This window comes from Hirundo rustica, chromosome 19, assembly GCF_015227805.2.
Source record: "Hirundo rustica isolate bHirRus1 chromosome 19, bHirRus1.pri.v3, whole genome shotgun sequence".
In the NCBI taxonomy this organism is placed as follows: Eukaryota; Metazoa; Chordata; class Aves; order Passeriformes; family Hirundinidae; genus Hirundo; species Hirundo rustica.
This window is the reverse complement of record NC_053468.1, coordinates 5,972,569-5,987,510: the sequence shown is the minus strand read 5'-3', so window position 1 is coordinate 5,987,510 and position 14,942 is coordinate 5,972,569. Positions and strand designations below refer to the sequence as shown.

At 50.8% G+C, this 14,942-nt stretch overlaps 1 protein-coding gene across 1 annotated transcript; it reads right to left on the bottom strand.

Annotated features, from left to right (window-relative positions):
• Nucleotides 1-6,321: 6,321 nt before the first annotated feature.
• MDH2 (malate dehydrogenase 2) lies at nt 6,322-14,933 on the bottom strand. The gene is made up of 9 exons (XM_040082494.1): nt 14,745-14,933; nt 12,598-12,766; nt 11,760-11,843; nt 10,719-10,828; nt 10,098-10,223; nt 9,385-9,462; nt 8,167-8,266; nt 7,599-7,750; nt 6,322-6,624 (listed from the first exon to the last, which is right to left on the bottom strand). The coding sequence occupies exons 1-9, from the start codon at nt 14,808-14,810 to the stop codon at nt 6,493-6,495; spliced, it is 1,017 nt and encodes a 338-aa protein (XP_039938428.1). The 5' UTR covers nt 14,811-14,933; the 3' UTR covers nt 6,322-6,492.
• Nucleotides 14,934-14,942: the final 9 nt, after the last annotated feature.

The window sequence follows — 14,942 nt, the reverse complement described above, 5'->3', positions numbered from 1 at the left end:
GGCCGGGGGGGGTTGTGGTGATGCAGGAGGTGTCGGGTCCCCGATGGGGACATTCCCCAGTGCCGCAGCTCAGGTGTTAATGAGTCGGTGTTAATGAGCCCGTAATTAATTTTCATTTCCTTCAGTGATGCCGAGCACTCGCCCTCCTCGGTGGACGGAAATGGTGAAACCAGAGGAGGGGGAAAGCTCCCAAACCTCCCCTAAACCACCTCAAATCTGCTCAGTGTGGTCATGGCTGGGGTTTATCTTCCCAAATCACTCTGAATTCACCCTGGCTGCTCTGCCAGGGACACGAAGCACACCCGGCTGGGGACACTTGGTGCCACCCCCGGCTCAGTTTCCCCTGCAGTGCCTGGGCTCTGCATCCCCTGTGACCACAGCTTCTTCCTGAATTCGGCTGCAGGTTCCCAAGCAGAGCCCAACAAATGTGACTGGCTGTCACTCCATGGGGGATTTGGCCTCAGAGCAGGATTTGGGGAGGGTGTTGCTGCAGAGTCGGGGATGGGAAGCCAGAGGTGGGGTCTGAGCAGAGCTTTCCTGTGGGCAGCCAAGGCCTGTCCTGGTGGGGATGTCTCCACGACTGGTGGCAGCTGGGTGATGCTGTTTCTGGAGGGAGGACAGACCCGAAAACCAAGATGCTGCCGGCAAAAACAGCCCCAAACCACTCCACCCCTCACCTTCCTCCCCGTCCCTGTGCACAGGGCTGAGGTGGCAGCAAGCCCTGGGGACAGATCCAGCTGGGGGTTCACAGTGCCCAGATGCAAACGGGGTTGGAGGGCACAAGCAGCCTCTTTCCACAAGGATTAAACAACAGTTTGGGGTTGTTTGTTACATCTGCTGAGCAAAACCTGCATCCTGCATCCGTTATCCAGGTAAGGATGACATAAACAAGTGGCCGTGTGTTGGACCTGTGTCTCTATTTAACTCCAGCCAAGCTGTGGGGCTGGATTTGGGAGGTGCAGCCCCTGGAGCACTGCCAGGGCCACTGCTGCCTCCCCCTGCTCCTACCTTTGTCCCCACCATGTCCCCCCAAGGGCTGACAGCAGATGTCACCTCCTGGGAGGAACCTCCTGCATGGTCAGGACTATTCCTGGTTTAATGCTGGAGAGGGAAATCGGCCCAGGACAGGAACAATCCAGCATCGCCAGGGTGAGCCCATGCCCTTTGCAGCACCGTTATCTTCCCGACACCCCGCAGCATCCGCGGCGCTGAATAATGCATCAGGTCCTGCGAAACAAAGAAGATGAGGGATGAAAAAGCAGCGCAGGGAGACCCTGGCAAGGCAAGGACAGGAACCTCATGCGGTTTCCAGGTTTTGGCCAGGAGCCAGGGCTTTGTAGCAGGACCACAGCAGGGTTTGACCAGTAGCCTGGGAGAACAGCAGTGGGAGATGGAGCATAGCCCAGCCCAGGGTGCAGGATCACAGCCAGAGAGCTGGCACGGGCAGCAAACACACCTGGAACGGGATGGAGAAAGGCAACAGCCATCCGGGTGGGAACAATTCAGGAAAAGCAGGAGGAAAAAGCTGCCAGGCGGGCGGGCAGGGTGAAGCCATGAGAGCAGGGAGAAGCGGTGATCTGGTGGAGAACAAAAGAGGGGAGATGGAAGGAGAAGAAGGGTCGGTAATTGCCGGCAAACAGGCAGAGCCAGCCACGGCTGGGGGGAGAGGAGGAAAATCATCACTTGAAAGAAACGGAGGACTTAGGAAAGAGGAGAAAGAAAAGGCGATAAATAATTAAAGGAGATCAAACGAGGCAGGCAGCAGAACAGGCCTAATTGCGAGGATTTGCGCTGAGGTTCGACATCTCCAGCAGCCTCCTCCTGGCGCAGAAGAAAGGGTGGCCGGGAGTGGCGGTGCCGTGCGGGAACGGCTCAGGCAGGAGCTCCTGATCAAAGCCTGCCGCTGGCTTTCATGGTGCTCAACAACCTCGACGAGGCAGGGGGGTGAGAAAACACCAGAAAATGAGGGGGCAAAGCAGAGGCATGAAAGGGAAGGGGCTGGAGGCGCTGTGATCCCGTGAGAGCCCAGGATATGATGGGGATGGAGCATTGGAACAGCCCCACACGTGCCCAGGGTGACCTTGGGCCATTCGATTGTGGCCCAGTGGCTGGAGGCTCCCACCAATTTGGGCTTGGCCACGTGGCCCAGCTCCATGTTGGGGTGGGTTTGCTGGGTTTCCTGCTTCCTCAGGCTTCCTTAACCCTCCTTAAGCCCTTAGCAGGGTTTTTCTTTCCTGTGGATTTATTGGGTCACTCTTTGAAGCCCTGGGAAATGTTCTGTACCTGCGTTGTGCTGCAGCAAGGAGATGCCCACCTCCTGTGTCCACCAGGAACTCCTGCCTGCTGCTTTTCTTGGCACCTCCTTACCCAGAGGTAACAGGTCCAGGAGGAAAGAACAATCCAGCGCTGCCCTTCCAGCCTCGGAGCGGTTATTCATCACCAGAGCCACCCTTTGCTTTTACAAACCCAAAGGGCAAAACCTCTCAGAGCATCACCCAGCACGGGAGAAGCACAGACCTGCCACTGTCCCAGAGCCCCCAGCTGCATCCTCCTCCACATCCAGAGCCCCCAGTCTCATCTGTGACCCCATCCAATCTGTCCCAGTGTCCCCACAGAGCCCCTGCAGGCAGCAGGTGCCAGGGACGGGCAGTGTGGTGGCAGAGCTCAGCTTGAGTGCGCTAACCTCTCCTAACAGGCAATCAAATCCCTGCCCCGGCAGGACTCCCTGCATATTAATTGCGCTGCGTTATCCAGCCATCTGTTCCCGCAGCCAGGAAAAGAGCAGTCCCTTTGGTCTCCTTTATTAACAGGTTTCCCTGTAAATGCAAACAAACCCTCCCGCCTCGGCGCCGCTCTCCAGCTCTGCTTTGAGGCACCCGGGAGGGAAGTGGGAGCTCTCGGGCATTTCAGTAAATCAGGAGCAGGGAATGCAAAGGTGGTGATTTCACAGTGCCCGTGGCCAGGCCGGAGAGCCAGGGGAGGGGCCTGTGCAAAGCCAAATCCACAGCTCAGATGGTTCGTGATGCTCCTGCTCACGTTAAAACCCTTTGTCCTTGCCCTGTGAGGAATGGGGGAAGCTGAGCTGGCTGTGGGGAAGATCTGCCTGCCCCCCCAGCTACACCCCACCAACCTCGGGCTGTATTTTCACCTTTCCTTTCCCCGTTCCTGGGCAGAGCACGGGCTGCCTGCTCTGAGCTGCCAGCCCCAGTAACGCAAAGCTGAGCATAGGGGTCCCCAGGGTTGGGAAAAGGCAGCAAAGTCTCTCTCTCCTGGCAGCTTTTGTGAGGAGAAATCACTGGAGAGCGTGAATTTTGGAGGTGGGCTCCTGAGAAAAGGCAAGTTACCTGGCACCTTTCTGAAGTACCTCCAGCCCCTCCCCTCCTCCCAGTTTTGATCTTTTGCTGGAGCTGGGAAGGCAGCCAGCTTTGGCAGGGCAGAAGCTGCACTAAACTGATGTTTCTCCTGCTTCTCCTAAATATCACCAAAATGCCATGGGCTGTCCTCAGGCTCAGCCACGCCTGCTGCAGCTGTAACCAGCCCTACCCCAAGGGAAGTGGCTGCTGCCAGCTCTCAGCACCCAGAGCCCCCCAGGATGAGCTGGGGCTTGGGGTGGGAGGTCTGTACCCCCAAACCAAAGCAGCAGCCCTTGCACAGAGCCAGGAAGGGAAAACAGAGTTCCCAGGAATAAAGGACACAAGTCTGCCAGCCTGCTCCTGTGGTCATCCCACCTGAGGCCCCCCAGGACAGAGATGATCAGGATGAGGCCTGAGTTACACCATCCAGCATTCGCTTTTCTCCTTGTTCTATCCTTTCCTGCATTTAACACGCTGCTGCAGCAGCACGGGAGCAGCAGGTGGGCTCGAGTGACCTGACATATGGCCATCTGGAGAATCTTTATTTATTACTCTCCACACACTTCTCCTCTGTTATCTTGACATCTGTGCTCCGGTGCGGGGCTGGGCTGCCCGAGGAGGCGGCAGCTCCATGTGCAGAAATGATGCTGCAAGGGAAGAGCTTAGAGAGCATCGAGACAGAAGTCTGCTCAGCGCAAAGGATGGAACCCAAGAGATGTGCACAGGGCAGGTTTTTCACCTCCTCCAGACCGGGTCACTCCCCTCCACGGGAGGTTAACACAAAGGCTGCCAGCACTGGAGTGTGTGCTGTGACTCAGCAGGGCTGCAGAATTTACAGGAGGGAGGATGAAGGTCTCGTGTTTCGGAGCCACAGCACCAGGAAACAACTTCCAGGACAGAGTGTTGGCTTATCTGGGTACACCCTGCTGAGTCCTGCTCCTCCCAAGGAGGGATATGCCCCAGATCCCTTCCTCCTCCAGGGAATCTGCTCAGAGAGAAGGGGTGGGATGTCCCACACCTTTACAAACCAGGGATTGTTACCCACCACAGCACTGCTAAGCCACAGGGGCAGCAGAGTGACCGAGCAGGGAACACACACAAGTCCATTTCTCACCTTTAGCCAGTGTCCTGCTGGCCTCTGATTTCACTGCAGAAAGCCACAAGAAGGGTGTCTCGTCTCCTTTCCCAAAAGGGAGCAGATTTCCGGCACAGGGAATAGCAGCAACTCCAAAAGTGCAGAATGAGATTGGGTAGAAGAAACAACCGCGAAATCCAAACAGTGCAGGGACTTTGTTAACATTCAGGGGATTTGAAGGGGACCCTGAAGAAGCTAAAAGTCAGCAAGTGCTGAGACATAATCCTGTTCCACCTCAGCTCCACTTGCCCATGCTGCCCCTGAGTCCCTACTGGTACAAGCAAAGCTTTCTGCTTGTCCATGCAATTCCCCCAGACTTTGCTGACACGAGAAAAGATTGAATAACCTAAGCCACACGGTGAACCTCAAGTTCTAAAAAGTCTCCAATGCCCAGAAATCTGCTCTGTCTGCTGCATTAACAACAGCAGGGCTGGAACAAATGTGTTCTCCTATCCTGCTGGTTGCAAGGCAAGGCTTTCCCTGAAGTGGAGCTGCACCCCTGGACCCCCAGACTGGACACAAACCTCTGCAGGTGCTCACACACCACTTTGAACACCCTGTGCTCCCTATTTCGGGTTGGAAATAGTAAAACGGTGTGTGTGACAGGCCTGCAAGACCCCTACACCCAGTCAGAGCAGTCTGCCACATGCTTTCCCCATTCCTTGTTAGGAACAGTCTCTGCCACACTTACCAGGTCTGGCCTGTCACTCCTCCTCAGTGTTCTCCAGTTCCGACATCCTCCCCTGCCCCCCTCCAACACGATCTTTAATTCTATTAATACCACCTAATAATTACTTTGTTCCAAGCCTGCTGAGTAACGACTGCCAACGCCTCTATTTCATTACTATTCTGTAAAGAAACCAAGTTTTTAACGTGCTGAAATTCTGCAGAGTGACAAGGACTGTGCTTGCTTGTCCTCCTTGCCCACATCTTCCACAGGGCAGGAGAAGAACCAGGGATTTTATTCTCCATGCATCTACAGTCACATCTACAGTCACAACTGCGTGATCTGGTTCAGAATGATGAACTAATTAAAGTTAAAAAAAAAAAAAAAAAGAAACAGTTAAGAGAGCTCAGAAAAATAAATACACATGGGAGGAAGATAAAAGGCGGTGACCAAAGACCATCTACGAATTTTAGGTTATCTTGTGAGCAACTACCCGGTGCTCTCTGGCTCAAACCAACGTTCACCTCAGTTCCTCCAGAGGTGCAGGGCTTTGGCTTTTCCTTCACTCATCAAAATAAAGTCTGCTCAACTTAGAATTCAGCCTACACGGATGAGAGCAATTCAAAGCAAGAGCGTAAGCAGAGCACGAAGGAAGAGTGAATTAATAGCTTCCCTCATTAAAGCTTACCTTCAAAGAAGTCAGCAACAGAACTCGTCATCACCATCTTCTTGCAGACATTTATTTTTATATTCACAAGAGGATGAATGTTAAGAGAAATTTATGGAGATGCTAAATCAAGGCTTTTGTTCCTAACTAGAAAGAAGTCGCTCTCAGCGGTTTAATTATTGTCTTAGTGCAGGACTGACGTTTCAAACGCTCTGCTCTTTCACTAACTCCTTTAAAATCAAATTACACAAGAGATAAAGGTAACACAAGGTAACAGAGGTAGTGTCACCTCCTGAAAAAGTCACCTCTGGGATCATTTCACTCAGTTATCCCTTGTGTACACCCATCTTGATCTGGTCACACCTGGTTCCCAGTGGCTGTGCTGAACAGGGAATGAGTTCACTCCCTTTCCAAGGCTATTCCATCCCTGCTGAAACAAACCCCCTCTCAGAGACCTCCACCTTCCAAAGGACAAGCACAACAGGACAGCTCCACAAGGTACACTGAAAAAATGAGGCCGTTTTATTGGTGATTAGACTTTGCACTGGCAACAAGCATCAAGTTAATACAGACAGACTTCAATCAAAGCATGAGCTTTGAACCAGAAGTCGTAAAGTGACATGATGCCTTAATAAATTAAGGAAGTTAATTCCTCGCCGTCATCAAGTCTTCACTTGAAGTTCTTTGCAAATTCCTCTCCTTTCTTAATAGAAGCCTTCAGCTCAGACAAGGCCGCAGCAACCATCTTCTCTTCAAAGGGGGAGAGCTTGCCAAGGCCTAGGTTCTTCTCAATTCCTTTTTTCTGAGGGAAAGAGGATTTAAGGATTAACCATTCAACGAATGGCCTAAAGAATAGCTTAAGAGCTCTGACTAAGTGTTATCCAGCTGAGACAGAGACCCAGCCTGGCACCTGTGTTGTACCTAGTCTGCCAACCCTGTGCTTCCTGGAAAGCCTCAGAAGCCTCTCACTATCTGTGGCAACTTCTACAGCCCTCAAACTTCTCATTCACTGTTCACATGTGTGAAACCAGAAGCCAACCCACAGCAGCTCCTTCAAGAGCAGACTGACAACATCTGATCCCTCCTGACTCCACACCCACCCTCTGGCAAGAGGATCTCCTCTGATCTACATCCTTTGCTTGCCATCTCAAACTGCCTCAGCGGCACTTCCAGGTTTTCAAGATGTCTACACTCCCCCTTAAAATCCCTCTGCTTCCATCCCCTCACCAGCCTGCCCCTAAGACAGCAAACACCACCCTCTGCATCCCAGCAGACGTGACAGGGCTGCAGCACATGGTTTTCCACCACTCCCCCAGGGTGTGGGTGACAAAAGGAATACTTCTTTCAGAGTTCAGCAGAGGTCCTGAAAGCAAGATATTAATCCTAATCCACACTGTAGCTCCCCATGTGCCTCAGTTTCTGAGGATTTGCTTGCAGCAGATGAAGCTGAGGAGACAGGATTGCTGACTCTGATTAATCACATGAAAGCCCAGAGTAAACAGGACTGACTTGAGGCAGGCATGACCTCTTAAGCCAAGTCTGAACCTCTGGTTACTCAGTGGCTTGCAGCCTAAGAGCAGATAGCAGCAGCAGCATCCTTGTCAAGCTGAGCTATTTGCTGAGGCATCATATCCAAATATCGCAGACTCTTAAAGGCACACTCAGCTGTTTACTCCAGCAATAGCAGGCATTCAGCTAAACTGAAACCACCCAGTAAAACCCACAAGACACAAGCAGTAGCTGCTGTTTATAAGGCTTGTGATGTAAAGTACATACCCCGAGCTGCAGAGGTGTAGAGAAGTAGGGGACCTCTGTCACGTCCGACCGAACAAAGGCACATTCAACAACCCCCTGCTTTCCACTCATGGCATCCAGCAAGGAGAACACAAACCGAGCACCAGCATAGGCCATAGACAAGGTGGCAGATCCTGGAAGAGTTAAACCACTGTCAGAACAGATCACGCTGAAATCTGATACCCAGTTTAGCATCAAAGGTTTCCATACCGGTGTGTTTACAAAACAAGAATAATGCAGTGTCATTGACTTCAAGCTCACGGCCAGTTAGATAAAGCAGCAGCTTTTGTCCAGCTACATGTATCTAATTGAAGAGATTTATAAAAGAAACAGCTTAATTTGACAGAGAAGATTCTTTTACGGCCAAAGGTGGTGTGGGATCAGTTAATATTTAGTCTTACATACTGAGCTGTTTCTAGTAGCCTATCCCAGGCAGCAGCTGACAGAGCAGTGAGACTGACAACCAGCAGTTCCTAACCTGTAAACTGCAGAGGACTGCAGCCCTACACAGTCAACAAGAATTACTTGGAAGCTTTACTCAAGAACCCACCTGCTCCTGCTTTAGCTTGGACAACTTCAGTCCCAGCTTCTTGAATTCTTGCTGTAAGCTTCTCCAGCTGATCCTGAGGAAACTCCACTTTTGGCGTGCACTGGACAGGGAAAAAGAAGTTAGTACCAACACCAGAACTCCTTCAGATTCAGCATTAAGCACACAAGACTTTCTGTACCACTGCAGTTGTTACCAACAGTTCTCAAGTGGACACAATGTGTTTCCCTAGCTCATCGCTTGTGTGACACTGACCAACTACAAAAGTCATCAGACTGGGGTTACTGCATGGCCTGGAACAGGAACCCAGCCACTCCCAGCTCCTTCAGGGACAAACCACAGCCTCACAGCCAAACCAGGGCTTGCCATGCTTCCTCACCACTGCGTAGTCCTGTGCAGTACAGACACCCCCCAAGCATTAGGAATTTCAGAAAGTCATCTTCTAAATATCTGGGTCACCCTGGCATTATGGAAGTTGAGCCCTATGAAAGATCCAGTTTCCCAGCAGTATTTAGGAATTCACTGAACCTTCAGATAAAACTACACCAGCTTAAGCATAGCTCAAATACAGTTGTGTTTGTCCCAATGGGCTGTTTAACCCAAGCACCTCTCAGCATTCAGCTGCTCCAAAGCCCTTGCTCTCATTCCCAAGAAAATCCTTCTGTAAAGGATACCTTATTCCCCACTTAGAGCACAGCTTTCCCACCTTTGTTAGAGATTGCTCCTTGGCCACATCCCAGCACCTCCCCAGGAGACTGCACCTGCTTTAAAACTGCATTTCAGCCTGGCTGAAAGGCCAGACTACCAGTCATGGCTAGAACAGGCCTCCCTGCACAGCCTGAGCTGTGCACTTCAGTGCTGGAGGTTCAGGTGGGGTTTCCAGTCTATCATGGAAAAAATCAATTCAATTTTTCTCCTGAAGCCAGGTATTCCTTTCATGAGATACCTGTCACAAACAGTGTCAGGACACCTGAACACTCACATTACCCCTCAGTTCTTATCCTAAACTCCTTTGGAGAAAAGCTGGACCTGTTTACACTGCCCAAAGGGATTCAGCTTTAGATTGCTGCCTTTCACCTCATCCTGCACCCTATCCTAGAAGGAAAGCAGCCATGAGAGCAGGGAAGACTCTCACTGCTCCATCCTAGCACACTACCTGCCATCACAAAGGCATTTTAGATCAACCCTAACATGCCACACACAGCTGTCACCCTGACTCACCTGAGAGATCAGAGGGATGATGGTCTTCCCAGCATGGCCACCAATAACCGGAACAGTTACTCGAGCTGGATCCAAGCCCTAGAGGAAACATGGAACTTTCCAGCTTCTCAAGCACAAGAAGAACAAGAGAAAACATACTGCACTCTCTGCCCTGGACATCAGGACACACAGGGCAGGAGTTGCAGAGGCAGCTGCGCTCCAGGGACAAAGCCACGTGTACAGAGCAGAACTCTGGGTTACTGTGATCACTGCATACAGTTACAGGATATTATTACTGCAGGGGTGGATAAAGAGCAGCACCACACAAACACCACCGGGCTATTAAGAGCAGAAATGTGTTACAGCTCCCGATACTTTGTAGAGTATCCTGTGACACACAGCAGAGTTTAACTTGCAAACACACACCACAGTCCGACCCTCTCTCCTGGTTGCATGGCAGGGTTGGGAATGCCAAGGGAATTAAGGCCAACACGTAGCTCGCTTGCAGGGCACAGCTATGAAAAGGAAAGGTCAAAGTCTCTTGGACCACATTTTGCAAGAAACCTTATCTTCAGGCTCCTCTAAATAAAGGAGACAGGGAATCATTGCCTCTGCCTCTAGCTGCATAGAAATCTGAGCTCCTTTGGCCCTCTGCAGTGATTGTGGAAGCACTTTATAGATCTGATGATCAAAGCAGGCAGTATCCCTCCCCCTGCACTTTAACCATGACCTGCCTTTAGTTCAGCCACAAAAGTATTCGCTCTGACGATGTCCAGTGTCGTAACACCAAAGATTTTGTTGGGATTATACACACCGTGCTTCTTGAAGACTTCTGAAGTTATTGGGATGGTTGAATTTACCTACAAACAAGAAGAGGCAAGCACTGATTAAAAGCAGTTTAATAACAAAGCTAATGCATGAACTTAACAGGCCAATTAACAACCCGAACTATACTTCCAATTTGGAATCAACTGTAGCCAATTACTTTGATGCCTAAATTGAAGAGCAATTTACAGTCAGGTTGGAATAAAAATCATTAATTTTAAATAACCATTAAGACAATAAATTTGTTCATTCCCATTACAAAGGCTCCTCCCTCAGTGAGCTAAGGCTTTTATCCCAGCTAATACACCAGCTTGCATTATAACCAGTCACACAGACTTGGGAGATATTAAGCACTTTTACATCCAAGTTTTGTCTGAATTAAATATGGGTTAGTAGAACCAGGCTTTTCTGCAAATACACCGCAAAGTTTAAAGATACTGGTCAAAATCAGTAGGAATTTGGATTACTCTAGTATTTGGAATTTGGTGAGGTTTTTCCTCTACATTCCAAGGTCTCCAGAAAACACTTACTGGGTTAGAAATAATACAGATCATGGCTTCTGGACAGTTCTTTGCACAGGCAGATGTCAGTGTGGCAACAATGCTGGCATTGGTGTTGAACAGGTCATCACGGGTCATTCCTAAAACACAGCCAGGAAAGGATTTTAAGTTACCCACAGCTACCATCACAGGCAGGAAATCCAATCAAAATCCAATACTCTGCTCTGGGCAGACACATCAGCTTCTGGTTTCACAGATCAAGAACAAATTCTCCAGCTGCAGTAATGAACTGGCTCCTCTCACTAATAAAGAGATCAGCCCTTCCCAGGAGCAGCCAGCCCAACTGCCCATTGTCAGAACCCACTTCACCTAGGCTGCCTCAAGCACACTGTGACCACACAACCCACACCAGCCCTGCTCAGAGCAGCACAACTGCTCCCAAGATAAATCCTCCTCCCTCTTTTAAGTCACTTCCACAACTACAGTTTAAATGCAAACTGCTGCAAAATATTGCTGGTTGCCTAAGTGCCACCCCCCATTCCTCTTGCAGCAACTACTTTAACCATGAAAAATGAAAGTTTAGGAAGAGCTAGGCATTAAATACTAGAATTTTGTTAGGTTCCTAATAGGATACTGGAAAATAGAGTGAAAATGGAGCAGGTCAGAAACATTCTAGGAAGGCTTAACAGCATTTATTCGGAGATGCCCCAAGAAGTTGCTGTACAACAGATGCAAAACAAAATAGATTATTTCTCATCTGCTGAGAAATGAAACAAAGAACCAATTCCTTGAGCATTGCTCTGGGACAAGAAACATGAACAGGGATTTAGGATCACTTGAATGAAGTCTTCGCAGCTCAGCCCCAAGCAGAAACTCCAGAAATCAATTTAGCCCATTCCACAAGGGACAGGCTCGGAGAGGCTGAAGGAGCTGCCTGGTACCACAAGGAGCTCTGGGGCAGGGGCATGAACAGGCCACTTACACCCCAACAAACACAGCTCTGTTTGGGCAGCAGAACTGCAGAGATCCACTTCAAAGCAGCCCTGGGGCTTTCCAACAAAGAGAACCCACCTGGTTTTCTCGGGACTCCCGCTGGAATAACAACAACATCACAGCCCTTCAGACATTCTGGCAACTGCTCAGGTCCCATGAAGCCTGAAATGGAAGATGTTCAAGCATTATGTTTTTGACAGTTACTAAATAGCTGACACTTTGAAGTACAAAATCATGCCCGGGGCATCTGAGTCCTCTTAAAATCTAACTTTCAATTTGGACTTAATGCTGAAAGCAAAGAAACACAATTATGGATGGATCCCATTTGATGTCTTATCCTTGTTTCAAAGTTTACAGACTGAGTGGTGAGAATCTCACATTCACCTGTCTTCCAAACTCCCAGTTCCTCCTGCTATGTGTATTTACTCTCCAAAAGCCTTGGCACTGGAGTCAGTGCCTGTAAAGAACTGCCCACTGGCACATTAATGTAAAATGGCACCTTTTAGTGATCTTCAGATAAAAGAAAGACAAGCAGATTAAGTTTTGATTTCATCAGAATTGAAGAGAAAAGAAGCACATGGAATTCATGTGGACACCCAGGGAGCGTTAAACCTATTTCTAGTCAAACTTTTTAAATTCAACACTCTTGAGATAATTTCACTGAATGTTTCCTGCCAGATGTCACAAATTCCCCTTCAACAGCGCAACCACAGCCCATCTTCACCTCCATGCACACCAATCGAATCAGCTAAACCTTAATTAATCATTGGCTGCTTGAGGAAAAAGCTACTTAAATTGATACAGGGCTTCATCGGGATCAGTGGGTGAAGATTTCCCCTCACAGGCAACGGGCATTCCGGGTCAGAGCCACCCCTCTGAGAGGATCCCTCTGGAGCTCCGAGCATTCCCAGGGTACCTTTGACGTTGGCTTTGGTCTCGATGTGGCTGAGGTCGGCTGCCACGCCTGGAGTGTGAGCGATGTCGTAGAGGCTCAGCTTGCTCACCAGAGGGCTGTTCTTCAGCAGCAGGGACAGGGGCTGCCCAATGCCCCCCGAGGCCCCCAGCACTGCCACCTTGGCATTGTTCTGTGCAAAAAGAGACGACAAACACGTTGTAGAGCCGTTCTGGCAGTTACCCCCACACCCCAGCAGTGACGTCGGGGATTTCACCACTCTTTCTTTACTTTTAGTCGTGTTTCTCAATTTTTTACCAAGCACTGTGCAAACTCGATAGTCTAAGCCTACAGAAAATGACCCTCACAGCAGCCTCCCAGAGATCCTGCAGGTTTATTGGTAGGACAAGTTGGAGGAAATGGTTGCCTGTGATCCGAAGATCAAAAGGGAAGCAAGGCTAAGGCAAAGGTACCCAAAGGATCACCCTTCTCCCAATGGAAATGCCTGCCTGACACTAATACCTGCCACCCTGCGGGGCCAGGCCTGATTTAGGGCAAATCTGGTTTGTAGCTTTTCTAGTTCACGTTACCAGTATCAAAAGAATATGCCTTGCATTTGGAAAATCAATACTACAAGAAACGTAATAACCACTGCATATATGTGATGAAAATGTTTACACCTGATATAAATCCAAAACAGTATCTGCAGATGCCTCAAGATTGAGGACTGAGAACATTGTGACTACAATTTCCACCTGTGAGCATGTGGTTGAGAATCAAGTAAAATCAACTCTGCTTGGTTGCCCTGTGAACCAATTCTATCCTAACTCAGGAACTGACTGGCAGGGTGTAATTTCTCTCACAAACCCCTGTTTGCAAAGTGTTGCTCCACAGGAGGAAATCTCCTTCTAGGGGCCAGAACAACCTTAAAGTGCAACACTGCCAAAGTGATGGAAAACTCCTGTGGAGATGGAACAAGCAATTACTGCTGAGAAAGCCCTTCTTTATCACAATCTTACCAGATAAAAGCCATTAACAGCTCCACCTCTCTTCAGGAACAGCTTAATTACTGTGCAATGACGGGAAATAACCTACCCAAGAACTGTACCAGACTAACCTCAGCCCAGTTTTCTTGCTACTGCAGCAAACATAATTTTGCATAAAACTCTTTGAGAGGAAGCAAAGTCTGGCATGACTCACTGCTGAGCCCCATTTGTGACTGAGCTGACACTGTGGGGTCAAAACCTCGCTGCTAATAAAACACTCCCCATGAAAAGACTTATCTTTATAGCTGCAACAATCACTCTTTTACATCCCATCAGGACTATTAACTTTGCCTAGAGGTTGGTCTCTATCCGTGCAGCCACAGCAGCAGTGGTTTAGAACCAGCACAGTGGATTTCGGCACACAAAGGATTACTGCTAAACCCCAACCACCAGCTTTAGTTCTTAACACCTTCGGAACGCAGGGGCATTTTTGCACTAGAGGGAGGAAGCAGCAAACCCATCACCCTCTGCACAGCATCAGAGACAGGGAGTTCACACAGGATTATCACACTCGCAGCCTGGCTGGAGATGAGACCCGCAGGGCCACGGCCCCAGCACGGTGCTGTCACCGGGCACAGCCCTGCACACCCAGCACCGAGAGCCCCCCAGCCACGCTCCGCAACCTCCCCTGCCTGAGGCACCGCCGCACGCTCACAACCCCCCCCCCCCGAGGATTCTAGCCTACACCCGAGCCCTGCAGCCCCTCACTGGGGAGGTCCCGGGCTCCACAGTCCCCTCTTTGAGGCCCGGGGCTCCACCCGAGCCCTGCAGCCCCTCACTGGGGAGGTCCCGGGCTCCACAGTCCCCTCTTTGAGGCCCGGGGCTCCACCCCGCAGCCCCTCAGCGAGGAGACTCAGGGCTCCACAGCCGAGGAGCTGCTTCCTGGAGGGCCTGCGCTCCACCCGGAGGAGGAACTATGTCCAACCCCGGCCCCGCAGGCCCAGAATGGAGAACCACCATGCCTGCATCCCCGCCTTGCACCCCTTCACCGGGCAGAGCCTGTGCTCCACAGCCCCCTCACCGAGCAGCACCGGGGCTTCTCCCCGCCTTCCCCCTCGCCCTGAGCTCCGCAGCAGCCCCAGGAGCGAGGAGGAGGCGCGGGGCTCCGGGCGGGGGGCTGTGTACCTGTGCGGAGGTGGCGATGCCGCGGCGCAGGGCGCTGGCGGTGGCGGTGCTGAGGCGGGACAGCATGGCGGGCACGGCGGGGCGCGAGCGGCGGCTGCGGCGGCACCGGTGACTCCAACGACCTCCACGGCCTGCGCGGCGCCTGCGCTGCCCCGCCCGCCGCTCTCGCGAGACTGCAGCCAGCGGCGGGGAGGGAAG

Bases quoted from the DNA above. Each gene is read 5' to 3' on its own strand.
- MDH2 (XM_040082494.1), bottom strand. From the start codon at position 14,810: ATGCTGTCCCGCCTCAGCACCGCCACCGCCAGCGCCCTGCGCCGCGGC. The intron at 10,829-11,759 runs GTGGGTTCTCTT...GCTGTGTTTTAG, and splicing joins GGGAGTCCCGAGAAAACCAG to GAATGACCCGTGATGACCTG. The intron at 10,224-10,718 runs GTAAGTGTTTTC...TCTTGTTTGTAG, and splicing joins TCTGTATTATTTCTAACCCA to GTAAATTCAACCATCCCAAT.